Genomic DNA, 18,531 nt, shown 5'->3' on the forward strand with positions numbered 1-18,531 from the left:
ATCTATGAGTCGGGGCGTTAACATCACTTCATCTATAAAGGGGCCCTCCCACTGACCAACATACACCCTGATGACGTTGATAGATATTCAACGAAAGCTAGGTTTTTAAATATTTATTAAAACTTTTTTGGTTTTAACTCTTCCTGGTGTTCTAGTGTCGTTGTACAGCTTTTAACATGTATATACCCAGGAATCACTCAACCATTTTTAGTGTAATTTTTAATATATATGTCTCTTGTAGCTAACAAAGTGAGAAAGAGCCTGTGGCCTAGGGGTAACACTTCTGCTTAACATGCAGACAGCCCAGGTTCGAATCTCAGCAAGGGTATGTCTGGCTGATGAAAACCAAATAAGGTTAGAAATAGCTATCCCAGTACTCCCTTAATTCTTTGTTAGCAATCCAAATTTTGAAATATATATATATATACTAAAAACAATACTAAGACGCCCCCTGGAGGTTTTGGAACCCCCGGCGCACCTGAAGGCACGGGGACGCCCCCTGGAGGTTTTGGAGCCCCCGGCGCACCTGAAGGCACGGGGAGATAAGGATGGACAGCCCCAGGATGACGCCGGGGAGACGGTTACGTGGTCTCAAGCAGCTACCCCGCGAATGGGTGCAACATCGCCCGTAGATGGAGGAGAGGGGGAGCGATGCAGCGCCATTTTGGGAGCAGCCGCACGCGCCCGGATAGCTGCCCCACAGAGGAACGCAAGAACGGAGGGAGAACGACGCGGTGCCATGTTGGGGGCTGTCACACGCTCCCGCGCGGCCGCCCTGCGGAGGAATGAAAGAGTTTTGACTGAGGGAAGAGGAGAGATAGAGGGCGTGGGAAAGACACTTCGACAGGAGGGGGGGAGATCAGGCAGATAGAGGGCGGCGGCCACTAGGTAGCATGGGGGGCAATATGGATAGAAGGGGGAGGAGGTTAGAAAAAGGGGAGGAGAGCATCATCGCCCCGTTTTAGGGGCGATCACCCGCTCCCGCGTGGCTGCCTTACGAACGTGCCAAGTGACTTCGGTGGGGAGAGAGAGGGGGGAGTCCAAAGGTATGGGAGAGCAGGGGAAAGACCGTATAAAGGAAGAGGTACGGCCGCAGGATGAGGGGGGGAGCAGCGCAAACGGTGTAGGGATGGGTGTGTGCCCCCGGCTAACCGATGGGGGAGAAGGAAGTGAGTTAATGCCGACCTTCCTGCAGGAGAATGAAAGAGTTTTGATTGAGGGAAGAGGAGAGATAGAGGGTGTGGGAAAGACGTTCCGACACGAGGGGGGGAAAGATCAGGCAGGTAGGAGGCGGTGGCCACTAGATAGAATGGGGGGTAGGGCGGACAGGAGGAAGGGGGAGGAAGTTATGAATAGGGGAGGAGTGCAACATCGCCCCATTCTAGGGGCGGTTACCCGTTCCCGCGTGGCTGGCTCACGGGCATGCCAAGTAACTTCGGTGGGGAGAGAGAGGGGGGAGGTTAAAAGTATGGGAGAGAAGGGGAAAGACCGTATGAAGGAAGAGGCACGGCGGCAGGATGAGGGGGGGGAAGGGAGTGAGTTAAGGCCGGCCTTCCTGCGGGGGGATGAAGGAATTTGGACTGAGGGAAGAGGAGAGATAGAGGGTGTGGGAAAGACGTTTCGACAGAAGGGGGGGAGAAAGATCAGGCAGGTAGGGTGTGGCGGCCACTAGACAAGATGGGGGGTGGTGTGGATAGTGCGAAGGGGGAGGAGATTATGGAAAGGGGAGAACATCGTCCCGTTTTAGGGGCGATCACCCGTTCCCGCGCGGCTGCCCTACGGACGTGCCAAGTAACCCCAGTGGGGAGAGAGAAGGGGGGGAGGTTAAAGGCATGAGAGAGAAGGGGAAAGACCGAATACTCCCAGAAGCAGGAAGCTGAAGACACCAGCCTGAAGATGACGAATGTGACTTCGTCGAAACGTCGCCAGGATACTTCCAATTTTACGCGGGAGAAAACCCGAATGACCAAAGACCTACATATATATATATATATATATATATATATATATATATATATATATATATATATATATATATATATATATATATATATATATATATATATATATATATATATATATATAAATATCTTAAAAACAATGCTAAAAACCGACAATTGATTCCTGGGAGCGTTCATGGTAAAAGCATACGAACGTAAATGAGCACCAGGAAAAACAAAACCTTTAAAAAGTTTAAAAAGTTTTAATAGTGATCCAAGCTTTCGCCGGCTTTCTGCCGGCATCTTCAGGGATCCATGTCGGTCAATGGGAGGGCGCTTCTTATATTCCGGCCACCTTTGCACCCGGCCCATAGGTGCTGTCGTGACGCTCCAATGGCCAATCGCCGTTCTAACTCCGTTCTCACTCAATTCAGCTGATCTACCCGAGCCGTGCCTATTTCTACACCATCGCTTCCCCCCACATCCACTCTCCTCCTTCCTGCCTGTTTCTTATCCTGTAGACATGCCTCTCCCTTTCTTCGGTCTTCCCCCCCCACACTCTCTCTCTCTCTCCACCGGGGTTTGGTACATCCGTAGAGCAGCCGCGCGGGAACAGGTGATCGCCCCTACGAGGGGACAATGCTGTACTCCTACTTCTCTTTCCATAACCTCCTCCCCCTTCCTACTGTCCACCCCACCCCCCATCCTGTCTGGTGGCCGCCGTGCCCTATCTGCCTGATCTTTCTTCCCCCCCTCCTGCCAAGACGTCTTTCCCACCATCTCTATCTCTCCCCTCCCCTCAGTCCACATTCCTCCATCCCTCCGCTGGGGGGTCGGCCCTAGCTCACTCTCCTCTCCCCTATCAGTCAACCGGGGACACACGCATACATTCGCGTCGTTTGTGCTGCTCTCCCCCTCATCCTGCGGCCGTGCCTCTCTTTTCCTATGGTCTTCCCTCTTCCCTCTCGTACTCTTCACCCCCCCTCCTCTCTCACTCACACATACATTTGCGCCGTTTGCGCTATTCTCCCCCTCATCCTGCCGCCGTGCCTCTCTCTTCCTTAGATCTTCCCCCTTCCCTCTCGTGCCCTTAACCCCCCCTCACTCTCCACCGGGGTTTGGACCATCCGTAGGGCAGCCGCGCGGGAACGGGTGATCGCCCCTAAAATGGGACGATGTACTCCTGCTCCCCTTCCCGTACTCTCCTCCCTGCTGTCCACACCGCCCCCCATCCTACCTGATGGCCGTCGTGCCCTATCTGCCTGATCTTTCGTTTCCTCCTCCTGCCAGGGCGTCTTTCTCACCATCTCTATCTCTCTCTTTCCCTCGGTCCACATATCTTCATCCCCCCGCAGGGGGGTCGGCCTAGGCTCACTCCCTTCCCCCCTACCCGACAGCTGGGGACACACTCGTACGATCGCGCTATGTGCGCCACTCTCCCCCTCATCCTGCAACCATACCTCCTGCTTCATCCAATCCTTCTCCTCCTCTCCCACACTGTTAACCTCCCTCCTCACTCTCCCCACCAGAGTCACCTGGCACGCCCGTGCGGCAAACGCATGGGAGCAGGTAAACGCCCTCGAAATGGGGCGATGTTGTTCTACTCCCCCCCTACTCCTAACTTCCCCCTCCTTCCTTCTGTCCACCCTACCTCTCGTTCTATCCATTGGATACCGTCCCCTACCTGCCTGATCCCCCCCGCTCCTGTCAGGACATTCTTCCCACACTCTTCAACCCTCCTCTAACCTCAGTCAGAACCCTTTCATTCTCTCGCGGGGAGGCTGGCATGGGCTCTCTTCTTTCCCCATCGATTGGACGGGGGTGTGTGCCTGTCACTACATCGTTTGCGCTGCTCTCCCCCTTCTCCTGCGCCCGTGCCTCATCCTCTACGCGGTCTTTCTCCTGTTCTCCCATACCCTTGGGCTCCCCCCTCCTCCTCCCCATAGAAGGTGCCTGGTACGCCCACAGGCCAGTCACACGGGAGTGGGTGATCCCCCCTGGATCGGGGCAATGACACTTTCCTTTTCCCCTGTTCTTAGCCTCCTCCTCCTTCCTTCTGTCCGTATTACCCTCCGTGCCACTTAGTGGTCACTGCTGCCCCTCTGCCTGCTCGTTCCCCCCCCACTCCTGTTGAAGCGTCCTTCTCACGCTCTCTGTCTCTCCTTTCCCCTCAGTCGTAACTCTTTCTTTCCTCCGTAAGACAGCCGCGCGGAGGCGTGTGACGGCCCCCAGCCCAGCACCGTGTCGTTCTCCCTCCGTTCCAGTTCTTCCGTGGGGCAACAGTCGGGGGGCGCGCCGCTGCTCCCAAAATGGCGCTGCACCGCTCCTCCTCCACCTACGGGCGATGCCACATCCATTTGCGGGGCGCCTGCTTGGGGTTGTCCATCCTTCCCTCCCCGTGTGTTCAGGCGCGCTGGAGGCTCCAACCCCTCCAGGGGGGTTCTCAAGCCCCTGGGGTCGTCTTCCCACGTCTCTGTCTTCCTCTGTCGTTCTCTACCGGGGGGACGTCCACCTAAGCGGGCATCTGTCTCGCCACTGTTCCAGGTGTTGATCCGGGGGTGTTGGGGGTTCCCCTCCTCCTCATCTTCTCGTTTACCCCGAGGTCTACGGGTACGGGTACGGGTACGAGAGGGTACGAGAGGGAAGGGGGAAGATCTAAGGAAGAGAGAGGCACGGCGGCAGGATGAGGGGGAGAGTAGCGCAAACGGCGCGAATGTATGTGTGAGTGAGAGAGGAGGGGGGGTGAAGGGTACGAGAGGGAAGAGGGAAGACCGTAGGAAGAGAGAGGCACGGCCTCAGGATGAGGGGGAGAGGGGCCATTGGGGGCGTATGGGTGCCCTCTGCCTCCCATCCACCCCCACCCCCAGCGTTTGTGCTGGACCTCTCACTTCTTCCACCGCCCCCCACGACGTTATTCTCTTCTCTTCTCTCCTCCCTCCCCAGCCTCTATTCTCTCATTCAACCCCTCATCTGCGCACCCGCAGGGATAGTTGGGGTACTATCCCCCAATGGCCCCCTGCCGAAGGAAGAGTGGGGAGGGGGGGAGGACTTGTACCTACAGACAGTCCGAGGAAACATCGAATTGGAAGATTGGAACGAGAAAGGAGGAGGAGAGGGGAGAATGCAAAGGAAGGGGGGACAGTGGAGGGGTTGTCATGGGGATGGAGGGTGGGGAAAGTGAGTGGCAGGAGCGTGGACACGATAGAGAGGGCACCCCCGCATCAAGAGGACGACAGGAGGGGATTCATAAAAAGGAAAAAGAGGGGTGTGAGCATGAGAGAAGAGATATCGCTAACGGCGAGGTAATAAGAACGAATGGGGAGGCGCGGCTTGCGTCCCCAATGGCCCGGCCCCGGGGAAATGCGAGGAGAGGAGTAATGGTTACACACACACCTAGGGAGGTAGGGTTGAATGGTGGGGCGAAAGGGGGAGAGAAGGAAGAAAGGAGATGGCTGGAGGATGAGAATGAAGGAGTAGTGAGAGTAGTGGGAACACGGGTGAGAGAGAAGTCTGACAGCGCTATGGAGAAGAAGGAGGAGGGAAGTAAGGTGGGATTGCAAGTGGCCAGGAAAAGAAAAAAGGCCAATGAACAGCAGGATGAGGTCCCAAACAAAGGGGTGCCGCCCCCTCCCGATGAACAAGTAGAACAGGGAAAGAGAGGAGGTGGGAAAGAGAGAACCAGGAACGCAACAACTCGCAAAAGAACAATCAAGAATGCAAAACAGGAGGACTATCTGGGCCCGGTCACGAGATCGAGGAGCCGGGTGCAAAAGGCACCACTCCCATAAAAACAGCCACCCACTGATGGTTAGCCACCCTGACGAAGCCAGCAGGAGGCCGGGGAAGTTATGCTTCTGCATATTGTGTCCAAAGTAGGATAATTTGAGCCTAGTCATTTGTGCTTCAAGTAAAAATGCTCGGTTGATTTGTTCAATGATCCACTAATTAGTTTTCTTGGCTCTCCATAGTATTCTCAGGAGTCTTCTCAAATACCAAACTTCAAAAGCATTAATACTTTTCCTATCCTGATTCTTCAAAGTCCAACTTTTGCTTCCATAGAGTGTCATAGGGAATACCATGGCTTGTATAATCTTTATAGGTGCAGAGACACCATAGCATTTGAATTTTTTAAGGCCTACATGGCTGCTTTACCACATGCTAGGATGATGCGTATTTGTGACTGTTCCATTACTGTTGATGGTTGATCCTAAAAGGCAGAAGCTATCTACCACTTTGATATCTTCAGATATCTGATATCTAAGGCTGATTACTCTATCATCTGTCATTAGTTTGGACTTCTTTATATTTAATTTTAGTCCCATTTTTTCATTTTGCTCATTGACTTTTATTATTAGAGCTTGAGGATCCTTTGCATTTGAGGCTATCCAGGAATTATCCTCGGCATAAACATGTTATTGATATTTCTTCCTCCAATTTTAAAATCATGCTCATATTCTTCCACTCCACTTTATACAAATTGAATAAATAAAGGGGGAGTACACTGCCTTGTTGTACTCTTTTGCCTGAAGCCAATCTGTTTTACCATATTCTCTCTTACTGTGGCTTCCTGATTTGTATATAAGTTTTTTATGAGATCAATGAGATGTTTTGGCATACCCATGTTTCTGAACACATTTCACATATGATATGGTCAACAATGATCTTTTCTTTAATCAATGAAGCATACAGTGATTTTTTTTGTATTCTTTGATTTTCTCCATTATCCCTCATGCATCAGTAATAATATCTCAAGTTTCTCGCCTTTTCTAAAGGCATCTTGCACATCTGGGATCTCTTCATGGCTGCAAGAGAGTAAGCAGGCATACAATGGGGAACATATACTGTATTTAAAGGAATGTGCTAGCACTGCCTGTTTGCCTAACACCCTCCAGCCATGTAGGAAGCAAACAAAAGCTCAAGATGTGAAAGTGATTAAAGTCCTATCAGTTACAGGCAACAGCTGTGAGCTGACCAATAAAGGTCACAGAACTGAGCCTGTTAATTTGCAGTTAGCACTTTTTAGGGGTTTGTTGTGCTGCAGAGAAAGACAGCTCAGCAAGAGATTGTATGTTTAATCAAACTTTGGTCACAAAATTATTTTTTTCATCACCGCTGCAGTTCAGAGCAGTTACTAAATGAAGAATACTGTCAAACTGGGGGTGTTCTGGAATAAGATCTTGTTCTCACAAAATTAGAACCAAGCAGCGAAAAACTGAAATAAAACTGGCTTGCTAAAATAAGGGGCAGTGGAAACTATCCCTCCTACCCAAAAGAAAGTAGTTTCAAGCCTCTTGCACTATGCAAGGAAAGAATACAAGACTTTAAAGCTTGATTTTACTAGAAACAGGGCTTGTGTTTGATAAACAGTAGTTGGAATTCTTTCATGAAAGCGTCATTATCTTTCTTACAAAAAACTTATTGATCACAGATATGCCTGCATGTATCTGTTTCTACTTCTAGTGTATGGTTGAGAAAAGCTTATCAACTGGAAATGTTTACATGATCCTTTGCAGCCCATCAAATATTTCTAGGAGTGCAATTTGTTGGTAAAAAATATTGTGTGATGTGGAAAATAAAGTAGCAGCTATTGGCCACATATGCATATTCATGAATGAAGGCAAATATAAGTGTCCCAGGATAATGATGCGAAATCAAATTTGGGTCAGTCACTGGGATCAGAGATTTCCTCTACCAATGAGATCGGGTTTCCTCATCTGACCGCTCGCTTGTGTTCTTGCAATCTGGTGGTTAGCTTCCTCCCCACCTGTCCTACAATCACAGGGGCAATCCATGCAGGGGATCCAGTAGATTACACTGGAAGTATCTCCCACCTCCAAGCAATCTTTACAGATCGAGCATCAGATGAGGAGACCCGAACTCACTGGTATCCTCACATTTAATTTCGCAACAACTAAGATCATTGGCCATGTAGCTACAAAGGTAACCAGGGAAATAATTGAAGCCTGGGAAATTTGCCCCTTAAGGGTATAAACAGGAGTGGGGAATTACCACCAGCTTATCAAATACTTAGGAGCCTAGGGCTTAATAGCCCAAGGAAATAATAGCCGATCGCCAGCCATCAATACACCAATCAGCACATACACCAATCAGCACACAGACCAAAGCACATATTCCACTAGAGAAATTCCCTGAAGATGGGCTCCAGCATGAGCTCAGAAAGCTCAGAAGAGTAAATCTCTGGTCCTGGTGATTGACCCAAATTCAATTTTGCATATATGCATATTATTATGAAAAATTCTAATTATGACCCTACTACTTAGTTCCTCTTTCAAAAAAGCCGGGAATTAGAGAACAAGAACAAACCATGGGTTTTCATTAGAACTCTAGTCTGTTAGACAGGTAACTAAAAGAGATCCAATTTAGCATTGTAAAATAATGACAGATGCTTCTGCTATTTATTATTGTTTAGCTGTTCCTGTTGACTGGCACAACTAAGAGGAATTGATAAAAAATTATGCATCAGCATGTTGCTTGCTCAGTTTGTACCAGAATTCTTCACTATTCCAATCTACCATGATGCAGAATTAAAAAATACCTCCTAGAGCAGGGGTGTCAAACTCAATTTCATTGAGGGCCGCATCAGCATTGCGGTTGCCCTCGGGGGGCCGGCTGGGTGTGGCCAGGGTGGGTGTGGCCTACTGGGTGGGCATGAATGGAGTGGGTGTGGCCTACTGGGTGGGCATGGCCAGCTCTACATTGTTCGCGTCAAGGGTGCCTGCGGGGGCCTGGGCAGGAGTGGGACAGATCTGAGGGTCTCTGGCAGAAGGGGGTGTGACCGGGGCAAGCGCCAAGGCATGGTCCATTTCTTCATTCCTCACAAAGGGTGACACCTCCCCAGCATGCACCCAGGGAGCGGGGCCGACACGGCAGGGGCTGGTTCCTCGCTGTTTCTAGACGGCCTTGTGGAGCTAAGACTGAATGTGTTTCAGCATAGATGGCCACCACAAAATTGTACATTGGCTCCCGGCCGGCCTGGGCTAGGGCCAAGGCAGCCGGGGCCATTCCCTCACTGTTTCCAGGATGGCTTCGCGGGCCGCATCCGGCTCGCGGGCCGCATCCGGCCCCCGGGCCTTGTGTTTGACATGTCTGTCCTAGAGTATTGAACTACAGATAGGTAATTTAAAAAATGTAGAAACATAATGGCATTATGAATGCTTTCCTGAGATTGGGTCAATATCATAATAATAACTGTTCTTTAATAGAAATATAATTAATTTAATTAATGATTAAATAAGTAACCTGGTCAAAAGGAAGTACAATATATACAGCACTAAAAATATTTTTTACACAAACACCTCACACCACTGAGGCAAGAGCAGAAAGAATTGATACAATGGTTCAATGAAAAATAAATATTTGATCAACATGCAATGTTATTGGAAGAAACATGATATGTTACTATGTTTTTTGCAATTTAGAACAGCAGTCCCAAGCTTTTCCAGCTCAGCCGACTGGCAGCAGTGGCGGTGGCAGCAGATGGAGGCGATAATTTCACGCATGTGCACGATACTTGTACAAATGGAACTTCCCGCACTTGCCCGCTGCTTGTGTGGCCCAGTTGCCAATGGGCCATGGACCAGTAGTGGTCTGCAAACCGGGGGTTGGGGACACCTGCCTTAGAAGATCCTAAAATAAGTGCATTTACTATAAGCTGTAAAATGGCCCTTCAGACATTATATTGCTCAAACAAACCATTAAAGCCACAAAAAACAGATTTGAGAGATTTTTAGAGAGACTAGGGTTGCAACTGAACAGAGACATTTGTAGCAATTATTGACTCTTTCTATATAAACAGAAGAGTAACTAAAGGATTTAAAGCCAATAGCATTTTAAGAAACAAAGAGATGGCCTTTTATTTCCCATGTTTTTCTCTACATCAGCAAAGGCTGATTGTTATTTTGCCAAACTCTCAAGGAACTAGATCGATGTGCCTTTAGAACAGTTTGCCATGTTAAAGTTCATGTTTGCTCAAGCAAAATGTTTGGACCATGCCAATTTTTTTGACTAGAATGTTTCTCCACTTTATCATTAAAAGATACCACCACAATATTACAATATCTCCTGAAAAGCTGCTAAATTTGTTACTACTGTATATACCTATCTGTTGCTTAGGAACTATCAAAACAGCAGTATTTACACATTTTTCCTGGACCCCTATCTTATTGATTCTGGTTTTTCTGCCATACAAGTGATTTACATATATTCTGAAGATACTGCTTTGCATTTGAATATTTTTTTTCATTAATACTTTTCAAATATAACATCCCAACATCTGACTAGAAGAGCTGTGTAAGGACATTATTCAGATGAGTAGAAACACACTATAGTAATCATGAACACCAGAAAAGGAAACAGGCTGTCTATACATCTTACAATAAAATGGATACCCAGACAACTTTATCAAAAAGTGCCTGACTACTTAACCCACTATAGCACAACCAATACAAGCTATGAAAAAAAATAACATCTCAGAAATAAGAAACAGATTATTACAACTACATGGCATCACCATAGCACACAAACCAACTCCCTTTTTACGATCCTGTAATCCAACTAAAGCCCTCCAAAACATCTTAACTAAACCAAAAGACTCGGCAGCCCGGGAAGAAAAAAATACGAATCCTCTACTCAGTGGTAAGGAATGTAACAGCTAATATGCAGGACAGGCAGAGGATTACAGAACACATCCATTAACACCATCTATCAGTCAGAAGACATGATAAAAGCTCTTTAATTTCACAACTTGTGAATAGAGTCACCTGGTTTCAACTGGGAAACTGTGAGCATCCTAGACCAAATTAAATCCAAATTCATATCACTCAAAAAAGATGATAAAAAGCTAAGAAGGAAGCAAGACCAGAACACATTTCCTCCAATGGCCAACAACTAGACAAGCAGGTATTAACACTAGACAAAAAAAATCAAGGAGAAAACAATATCCTAATCAAGGAACTACTAAGCAGAAAACCAAGCCCCCAACAATACTGGCTGGAAAAAAATACTGTATATAAACAGGGATTAAAACCCACACTCACTAGCACTGTTATTATCTAGTTGAAACATCTCATGTCTGCAAGCAAACAACCACGCTCAGAAAGCACTAAAGACTCCACATTTCAATCCTGGGCTACATATATGGTGATACTTGACGGGAAAGTGAAGGATATATGACTTCTTTTTTCTTCTTCTTCTTCTTGGTTGACAACAAATATGCAGATTTTGAGTGGAATTATTTTTTGGCTTGTGCTTCCTGTGTCAGGAAAAGTAGTCTGGTTCACATCTGGTCAGAACCAATGCCACTGGTGCTGACATACTAAAAAGTTACATTGAGCCGCAGTCAGTTTTGCCAGGATTTGCAATGGTACAAAGTATGTATTTGATAAACCCAGAATAATTATTAGAAATACATAGGAATGCTAGAAGCCAAGAGATGTGATTATTAATTTGATAAACCTTTTACTTAGATAGGCAATTCTGTCAAAGCTTCATCATGGCATATAAAGCAAAGAATACTGTACAAATGGCAACAGACTCAAGGCTTTACTGTGAATAACCAAACTCTCTGGAGGCCATTTTTACCCTCCAAGAAAACTTTATACAGAAGAAGAAAATTGTTCAAGTAATCCTGAAGAAAAAAAATGCTTTTCTCAACATTGCACAAATCAATCAATCTTTAGTACAGTCAAACACCAGCATAAGGAATGTGAGATACAAAATTTAAAAATATACAGTGCATTAAAGCCAAAGAATCCTTGCATCCTGGGCTGAGCACAGCCTGTCAAATTAATCTATTCAAGAATTAAAACATTCTGGTGTGGATCTCTGTGTTGAGTACTGTATCTATTTGAATGAGCCCCAGAAAGAAGAACCAGATTTTCCATAAACCAGTTTATTATCTAAGCCAGTGATGGCGAACCTTTTAGAGACTGAGTGCCCAAACTGCAACCCAAAACCCACTTATGCATTGTCAATTGCCGGGTGGGTGTGGCCCATTGGCTGGGTGTGGCCAATTGGGTGGCCGTGGCCCATTGGGTGGACGTGGCTGCGATGGTAACGGCAGACTGGGTGGGACTAAAAAGTTCAATCAATCAATTCCAACTTTGCAAGATCTTTTTTTTGCCGACGAGAAGTTGAAATTGACTGATTGAACCTTTTTTTTTTTTGCACATGGCAGCAGAGGCCTAAAGCGAAAAGGTTTTATAAAACCCAGCTGAAGACTTAGGACTGGGGTCGACGGCGCGCGTGCCCACAGAGAGGGCTCTGAGCGCCGCCTCTGGCACCCGTACCATAGGTTCGCCACCACTGATCTAAGCAAACTGGATGGTAAATGATGTTCTGGTGATATTTGGGGGAGGGGTTTAAAAAAAACTTAGCAAAGATATCTTTCGTTCAATTACTTATTTCTCACATTGTCAGTCTTTATATTAGCTTTACTTTATGTCAAAAATGTCCAAGATAATCAATTTTACCTTGACATTGCAGGCCTGTTCCATAAGCCTTCTAGCATTTTCTTCAGCTCTGTATCTTTTAGGCAGCTGTACTCTAAAAAACTTTAAAGCCCCTTCAAAATCAGCTTGCAGAAGATCCTCTTTGGAAGTCTACAAAGACATATATTGGAAAACAGGTATGAACAGTGAATCAAAGTAGCTTTGCTCTATTTCATAAGATATAGCATTTATATAAGCATAAATCCAATCAATGGAATAAGAAGCTAGATAACACTTTTTTCTAAAATCAAGAAAATTAGAGTCAGCATAACGTAAGATATCTTTATTCTTCTATACTTAAAGAAAATTGGAGGAGGGAAATGTTCACTGTCCTGAGTGAATAATGAAGTTGGGAAAAATAAATATTAAAAAGCTAGTAATGTTAAAATCATGCTGATAGCTTTTGTTTCTCAGATCTCTGAACTGTGTACCATTGTAGTATAAGGTTTTGAAAGCTTCAGAAATGACAGAACAATGAGGCAAATGTCTTCATGGTTAACAAAAGTTTACTATGTATAAAGGTAAGCAATATACCAACAAAAAAACCTCCATTTGTAAACACATAAACCCTAGTTATAGCCAGCATACCAAAGTTAATATACAAAACCACAGATGAGGACCAACTTGGAATATGGGTGTGTTGCCACTTTTTTATATTAATGATTAAACAAAATAAATTTGCTCTTGTGATAATTCCTCTTATGAGAGTTAGTACTTCTAGAATAATAAAGCAGAAATTCACCAATGTTCTCACTTCAGCATCTATGCAAAAAAACCACACTCATCCACATTCCCACAGTATATACATTTTGTGATAAATATTTGTTTGCATATTTATTTGGGAAATTAAAATGTGAACTCAATAAATTGTTCTCACACTCTCATTTTCACTATCTTAGTGGGTTTAATTGAACCTCAGACCAGCTTCTTAAAAGATCTGAAAAAAGGAGAGGCCTCATGGCCCTCCATCTTCTCTTTGTTCCTCAGTGATACACTGCAAATTTGTTTGGTATGTTACAACTGGAATTCTCCTTTACATACATGTGAGAATTATAGTTCTTTATTTTGTGTACACATATGATAGCATATATGCCCACAAACATCCATCCATCTTACTAAACAGGAAGTTATAAATATATTCAAGTATTCAGGACAGAATTTAGCATACAATGATAAATTTTGGCTTTCCTAATGGAAAGTACAGATAGTCCTCGACTTACAGCTACAATTGAGCCCAAAATTTCTGTTGCTAATCAAGACAGTTATTAAGAGAGTTTTGTTCCATTTTACCAACTTTCTTGCCACAGTTGTTAAGTGAATCACAGCAGTTGTGTCTGCAATGACCCTGGCTAAAGCCATCTTGCTCGTTTTTGATTGCCACAGGAATGGGGAGTTTTATGCTAGTCTAAACAATTTTCTGTCCCGTGGGAACCAAGGTCATTTCTGTTCCCTCAGCTGGGGGGGGCGGTTGAGCCTAATGTTAGAAAGCCCGCCAAACCGTTCTATTGGGAAACATAGTTGATAGCATAGTTTCTGGGGTGGGAAGTTTAACTTTGCAATACTGTAACTTTTTGGAGGGAATATTAGTCTTGGTTTCACTTTTGACCATGCCGATACTTTGCAGCCAATAAACATGTTCTTAGAGGAAAACCAAGCCTCGGAGTTCTGCTTTAATTGGTTTCATCTATCGGAATCATAACAAGTTGTTAAGTTAGTAACATGGTTGTTAATTGAATCTGGCTTCCCCATTGATTTTGCTTGGCAGCAGGTTGCAAAAGATGATCACATGACCCGGAACACTGCAACTGTCATAAATATGAACTAATTGCTAAGCATCTGAATTTTGATCACGTAACCATGGGGATGCCGTAGCAGTCGTAAGTGTGAAAAATGGTCTTAAGTCACTTTTTTCAGTGCTGCTGTAACTTCATAATGAGCTGTTGTAAGTCAAGGAGTACCTGTAAAGGGAAAAACTAACTCATATATTAAATCCTTCAAACTGAATATTGACAAACATAAGGCAGGAATATGGAGGAAACACCATCTTGATATGATGAGAGAACCTGAAATTATAAGAAGATTTGGGTCGGGCAAGCTTCATAATGCAGGAGATACAGTATATTAACAAAACTTTGTGACTAGAATTCTTTCTCTAATACCAACACTGTTTCAGATTCCCCAAACAGCCATCATCACCAGATGGACAACAAAAGCATATTGATTACATAATAGAAAAAAGAGAAAGTAGAACATTTAAGGGACTGCTAATAGGTGGATGAAAAATTCACACGGGTTACAAATGACCCTTTTTATAAAACAATCCAAATCAGTTAATATCTCTAGTATCTAAATGATTTAATCCATTTAACTTATGCAGAAAGAAATCTAAGAAGCTGTAGAAAGAGGAAAGAGACACTGTGAAAATTGAACTGAAAGGAGAGGACTATAAAAAAAATCTTCCAAAATATCAAAGAGGAGCACCTCTAAGTAGCTTCTGAACCAAATTATCATGTTAGTTAACAAAAAAAAAAGGGGGGCGGGGCGGAGGCAAAAGTCTTGGGCAATAAGGTTAAAAAATAATTGAAGCCAGACTTCCAACATCAAGCAAGAATAGACATGGGAAAAAAAATCTTGATTAAGAATGTCAATAAATTGAAGGAAATAGTGAAAGAAACAGGAAAGAATATTTAAGATTAGGGGAACATTTTAACTAGGTTAGGGCTATTCAAGTGTACAAGTAGTCCTTGCTTAATGACTGGTCACTTACCATTTGAAGTTATGATAACACACGCACCCAGAGCTACTTACAACTTGGTTTGGAGTTCTGATGGCCCCCCACACACATGTACACACAAAGACTACATTTTGGGCACATGGCCATCAGCTCGCATTTATGGCCATCTGCAACATTCCAGCATTTTTTACTGGTTTCTGGGATTTACTTCTTGTTTCCAGCAAAACACAAAAAAACACCCACTGAAGAAAATGGATTTGCTGAACAACCACAACTTAACATTTGTGGCATTTGCTTAATGACCGCCTAAAAAAAGTTGTAAAATTGGGAGCTGTCACATGGTAATCTACTTAATGCACCACCACATCTTACAACCTTTGTTCCGGGCTCAATTACAGCTGGAAGTCAAGAACTACCTATAATCATGGAAGACACCCAGTAGAAGCAAATTAAGAAGATGAAAAGACTATTCTAAAACCCTTTGCAAACAAGATTATAGAAAGAAAGAAACATTTGCCAAGTCAGCATATGTTCAGGAAGCAATTCCCTTAGAAAGTGACTTTATATAATAACAATAGACCAGATGAAATACAACAAACTACATAAAATATTTGTTGAACTGTTTAAAAATGCATGAATAAGGGCATTAAATGCCAACAACACTATTCCAACATATATGAAACAAGACTGTGGGGCCTAGAATTTTCAAAAGTTGTTGTACAATATATAATTATATACCAATTAAAAGAAATACAAGAGAAAATACAAATTATCAAACATTTGCAATAATTCATTTGGCAAGCGATCTTACAAATGAGAATACAGTCATACAGGGAGGGAGGCTGAAACCAAAGTCAATGAGCCAGATATCAGAAAAGGCAAAGGGCCATGAAGTTAGATAGGTATAGATGAATAACAGAGATAGAACACAGAGTTGGAAGGGACCTTGGAAGTCATCTAGTCCAACCCCCTACTCAGGCAGGCGACCCTATACCATTTCAGACAAACGGCTGTCCAGTCTCTTCTTGAAGGCTTCCAGTGTTGAAGCACCCACAACTTCAACACAAGGCATTCCACTGGTTAATTGTTCTAACTGTCAGGAAATTTTTCCTTAGTTCTAGATTGCTTCTCTCCATGATTAGTTTCCATCCATTGTTTCTTGTCTTGCCTTCAGGTGCTTTGGAAAACAGTTTGACCCTCTCATCTTTGTGGCAGCCTCTCAAATATCAGATAACAGATAATTTTATTTTTGCTTTATTAATTACAGCAAGACATTTGATTCCGTACTTCATGGTAAAATGTGGAATATATTAAAACTAAAGGATACATCAGATATGACAGGATGGTTCCCAAGTTCTCTCTGCGCAACGCCTATATCTTAATTTGAACATACATTCAAAGGGGAGAGGGACTTGAAAAGCAGGTTTCTACTAGAAATGGATAAGTGGGCAGAGAAAAGAATACCTGAAGCCTGGTCCATTAGTGAGTGTTCCAGGGCCACTGGAAAGGTGAAAGAGCTCTAGAGTTTCAGGGTTTAGGGAGAAGAGAACAAAAAAGGAAGGTTGTGCAGGATTGAAATACTACAGGTAAAAGAGTTCAGTTAGTGGACTGGCAAGCACAGAAAAGCTCAGGAAAAGCAAGAGTAGTCCCACCAGTAAGTTCAGCTGGCACGCTGGCCAGCAAAAGTTGGCCAGGAATCCAGGCAGTTTTGCCTGGCAGGATGCCTAGGAAAAAGGAACCTGGTACAAAGGAAGCTTCTGCCATAAGGTTGGCTGGTAGTAGAACCTTTGAGAAACCACAGAATTTAGGTCAATGGTTGGAGTCAGGACATGAGGAGCGAGGAGAACAGTAACAGTGAAAGACACTGGTTTTTTTGCCCAGCAATTTGGTTATAAACAGAATGTAATGAACATTAATGGCACCATTACACCGGACCAGAGTGGAAGAAAGAAGCTGGATGAGAGCCAAGCTAAGCCTGACTGGGACAATAGCAACAGGGTGGCTACATCACCTCTATTCAACAGTAGCATCAAGCCCCACAGGTGTCGAAGAAGTCCCAGCTGGGGCAAAGAAGTTCCAAGAAGAACTGAACCCCAGGTGCAGCCACAGCAAGTGGGACTCTGGACAGGGATAAGCATCAAGCAGCCTCAGAAATCCTTCTCCCTTAATACTGCCTTTTCTCCACATTATATGCTGAAAAGGACATCTCAAAGAGGGAGGTAGTCCTGCACCAGACCCCCAGGAATGGTAAAGGCTGCTTGCAAAGGAAAGTTAAAGCATAAAATGGGTTAAATGTCTACACTGCCTTGGAAATCAGCCAAGATCAAACCAACACTGCTCTAGATTGAGATGATTTGAGTTGAAAGTTCTTTAGAATCTAGCTAAAAGAGAAATTGGAAAGCAAATGTCACTGACAACCAAAATGGTGAAATAGGAAAATATATCAACTATCACATACCACAATAAAATATCTGCAAGATTAAATGCCTAATTGTTGCATTTAGACTCATAGAATCATAGAGTTGAAAGGGATCTTGGAACTATTCTAGTCTAATCCCCTGCCCATGGCAGGAGACCTTAGATCAGAGGTCCCCAACCTTTTGGGCACCAGGGACAGGTTCCATGAGGAGAGTTTTTTTCGCGGACTGGAGGGGATGTGGTTTTGCATGCTGCCTGCATCCTACGGATGGGGCTTCACTTCATATTATTAATCCTTGAGAAAAGCAGTCACAAACTTAGAAAATATCATGACAAGTAAAAATTTGTTATCTTTCATTATCAGGATAGGGAAAGCAGATACATTTTCCAATGGTAATGTGTGTAAAAACTGGACATGGAGAAAAATTAATGAAAAAATAATGTCTTCAAAGTATAGATTTTGTGGGTACCACATGCAAAAAAAAGCTATCAATCTGTCCTGGAGTAAATATTTTTAAGTCTGTCTTGAATGAAAACTATCAAAATGTCCTAACTCTGAAATAGTGATCAGAAATTCAGATAACTTTTCAGTTTCTGATGCAAACTGATGGCAGATTATATAAAACTGTTGGAAATTCTGAGAACTAGAAAAATACAATGGATAAAGTAGTTGAACAGGATTAAACAGATTGCTTGAATGTTTGGCTTTAGATAGTTCGTAACCAAACCAAACTGCATTTCAGATATTTTCATCTGGTATGAGGACAGCCATTGTTAGTTTACAGTAGCAAAAATTCAGGAGTCTGGCAGCATCTTTGTAGATTTACACATTTTATTAAAAGGCATACATTTTTGTGAGCTTCAGCAGATGCGTGAATTGACTAAACTAATATCTCATCGAAATTATTGCTCATGAAAGCTTATGTCTTTT

The 18,531-nt window shown here is 44.1% G+C and overlaps 1 protein-coding gene across 2 annotated transcripts in view; it reads right to left on the bottom strand.

Moving 5' to 3' along the window:
• The window catches only part of RABGAP1L (RAB GTPase activating protein 1 like), a 213,847-nt gene that overhangs the window by 50,483 nt on the left and 144,833 nt on the right, over positions 1-18,531 (bottom strand). For both annotated transcript variants that reach the window (XM_015831997.2, XM_015831999.2), the window contains one exon: positions 12,431-12,559. In XM_015831997.2, the coding sequence (XP_015687483.2) occupies positions 12,431-12,559 (129 nt within the window). The remainder of the gene's footprint in view (positions 1-12,430; positions 12,560-18,531) is intronic.

Source organism: Protobothrops mucrosquamatus, unplaced genomic scaffold (genome assembly GCF_001527695.2).
Source record: "Protobothrops mucrosquamatus isolate PMUCROS unplaced genomic scaffold, P.Mucros_1.0 scaffold_294, whole genome shotgun sequence".
Classification (NCBI taxonomy): Eukaryota; Metazoa; Chordata; class Lepidosauria; order Squamata; family Viperidae; genus Protobothrops; species Protobothrops mucrosquamatus.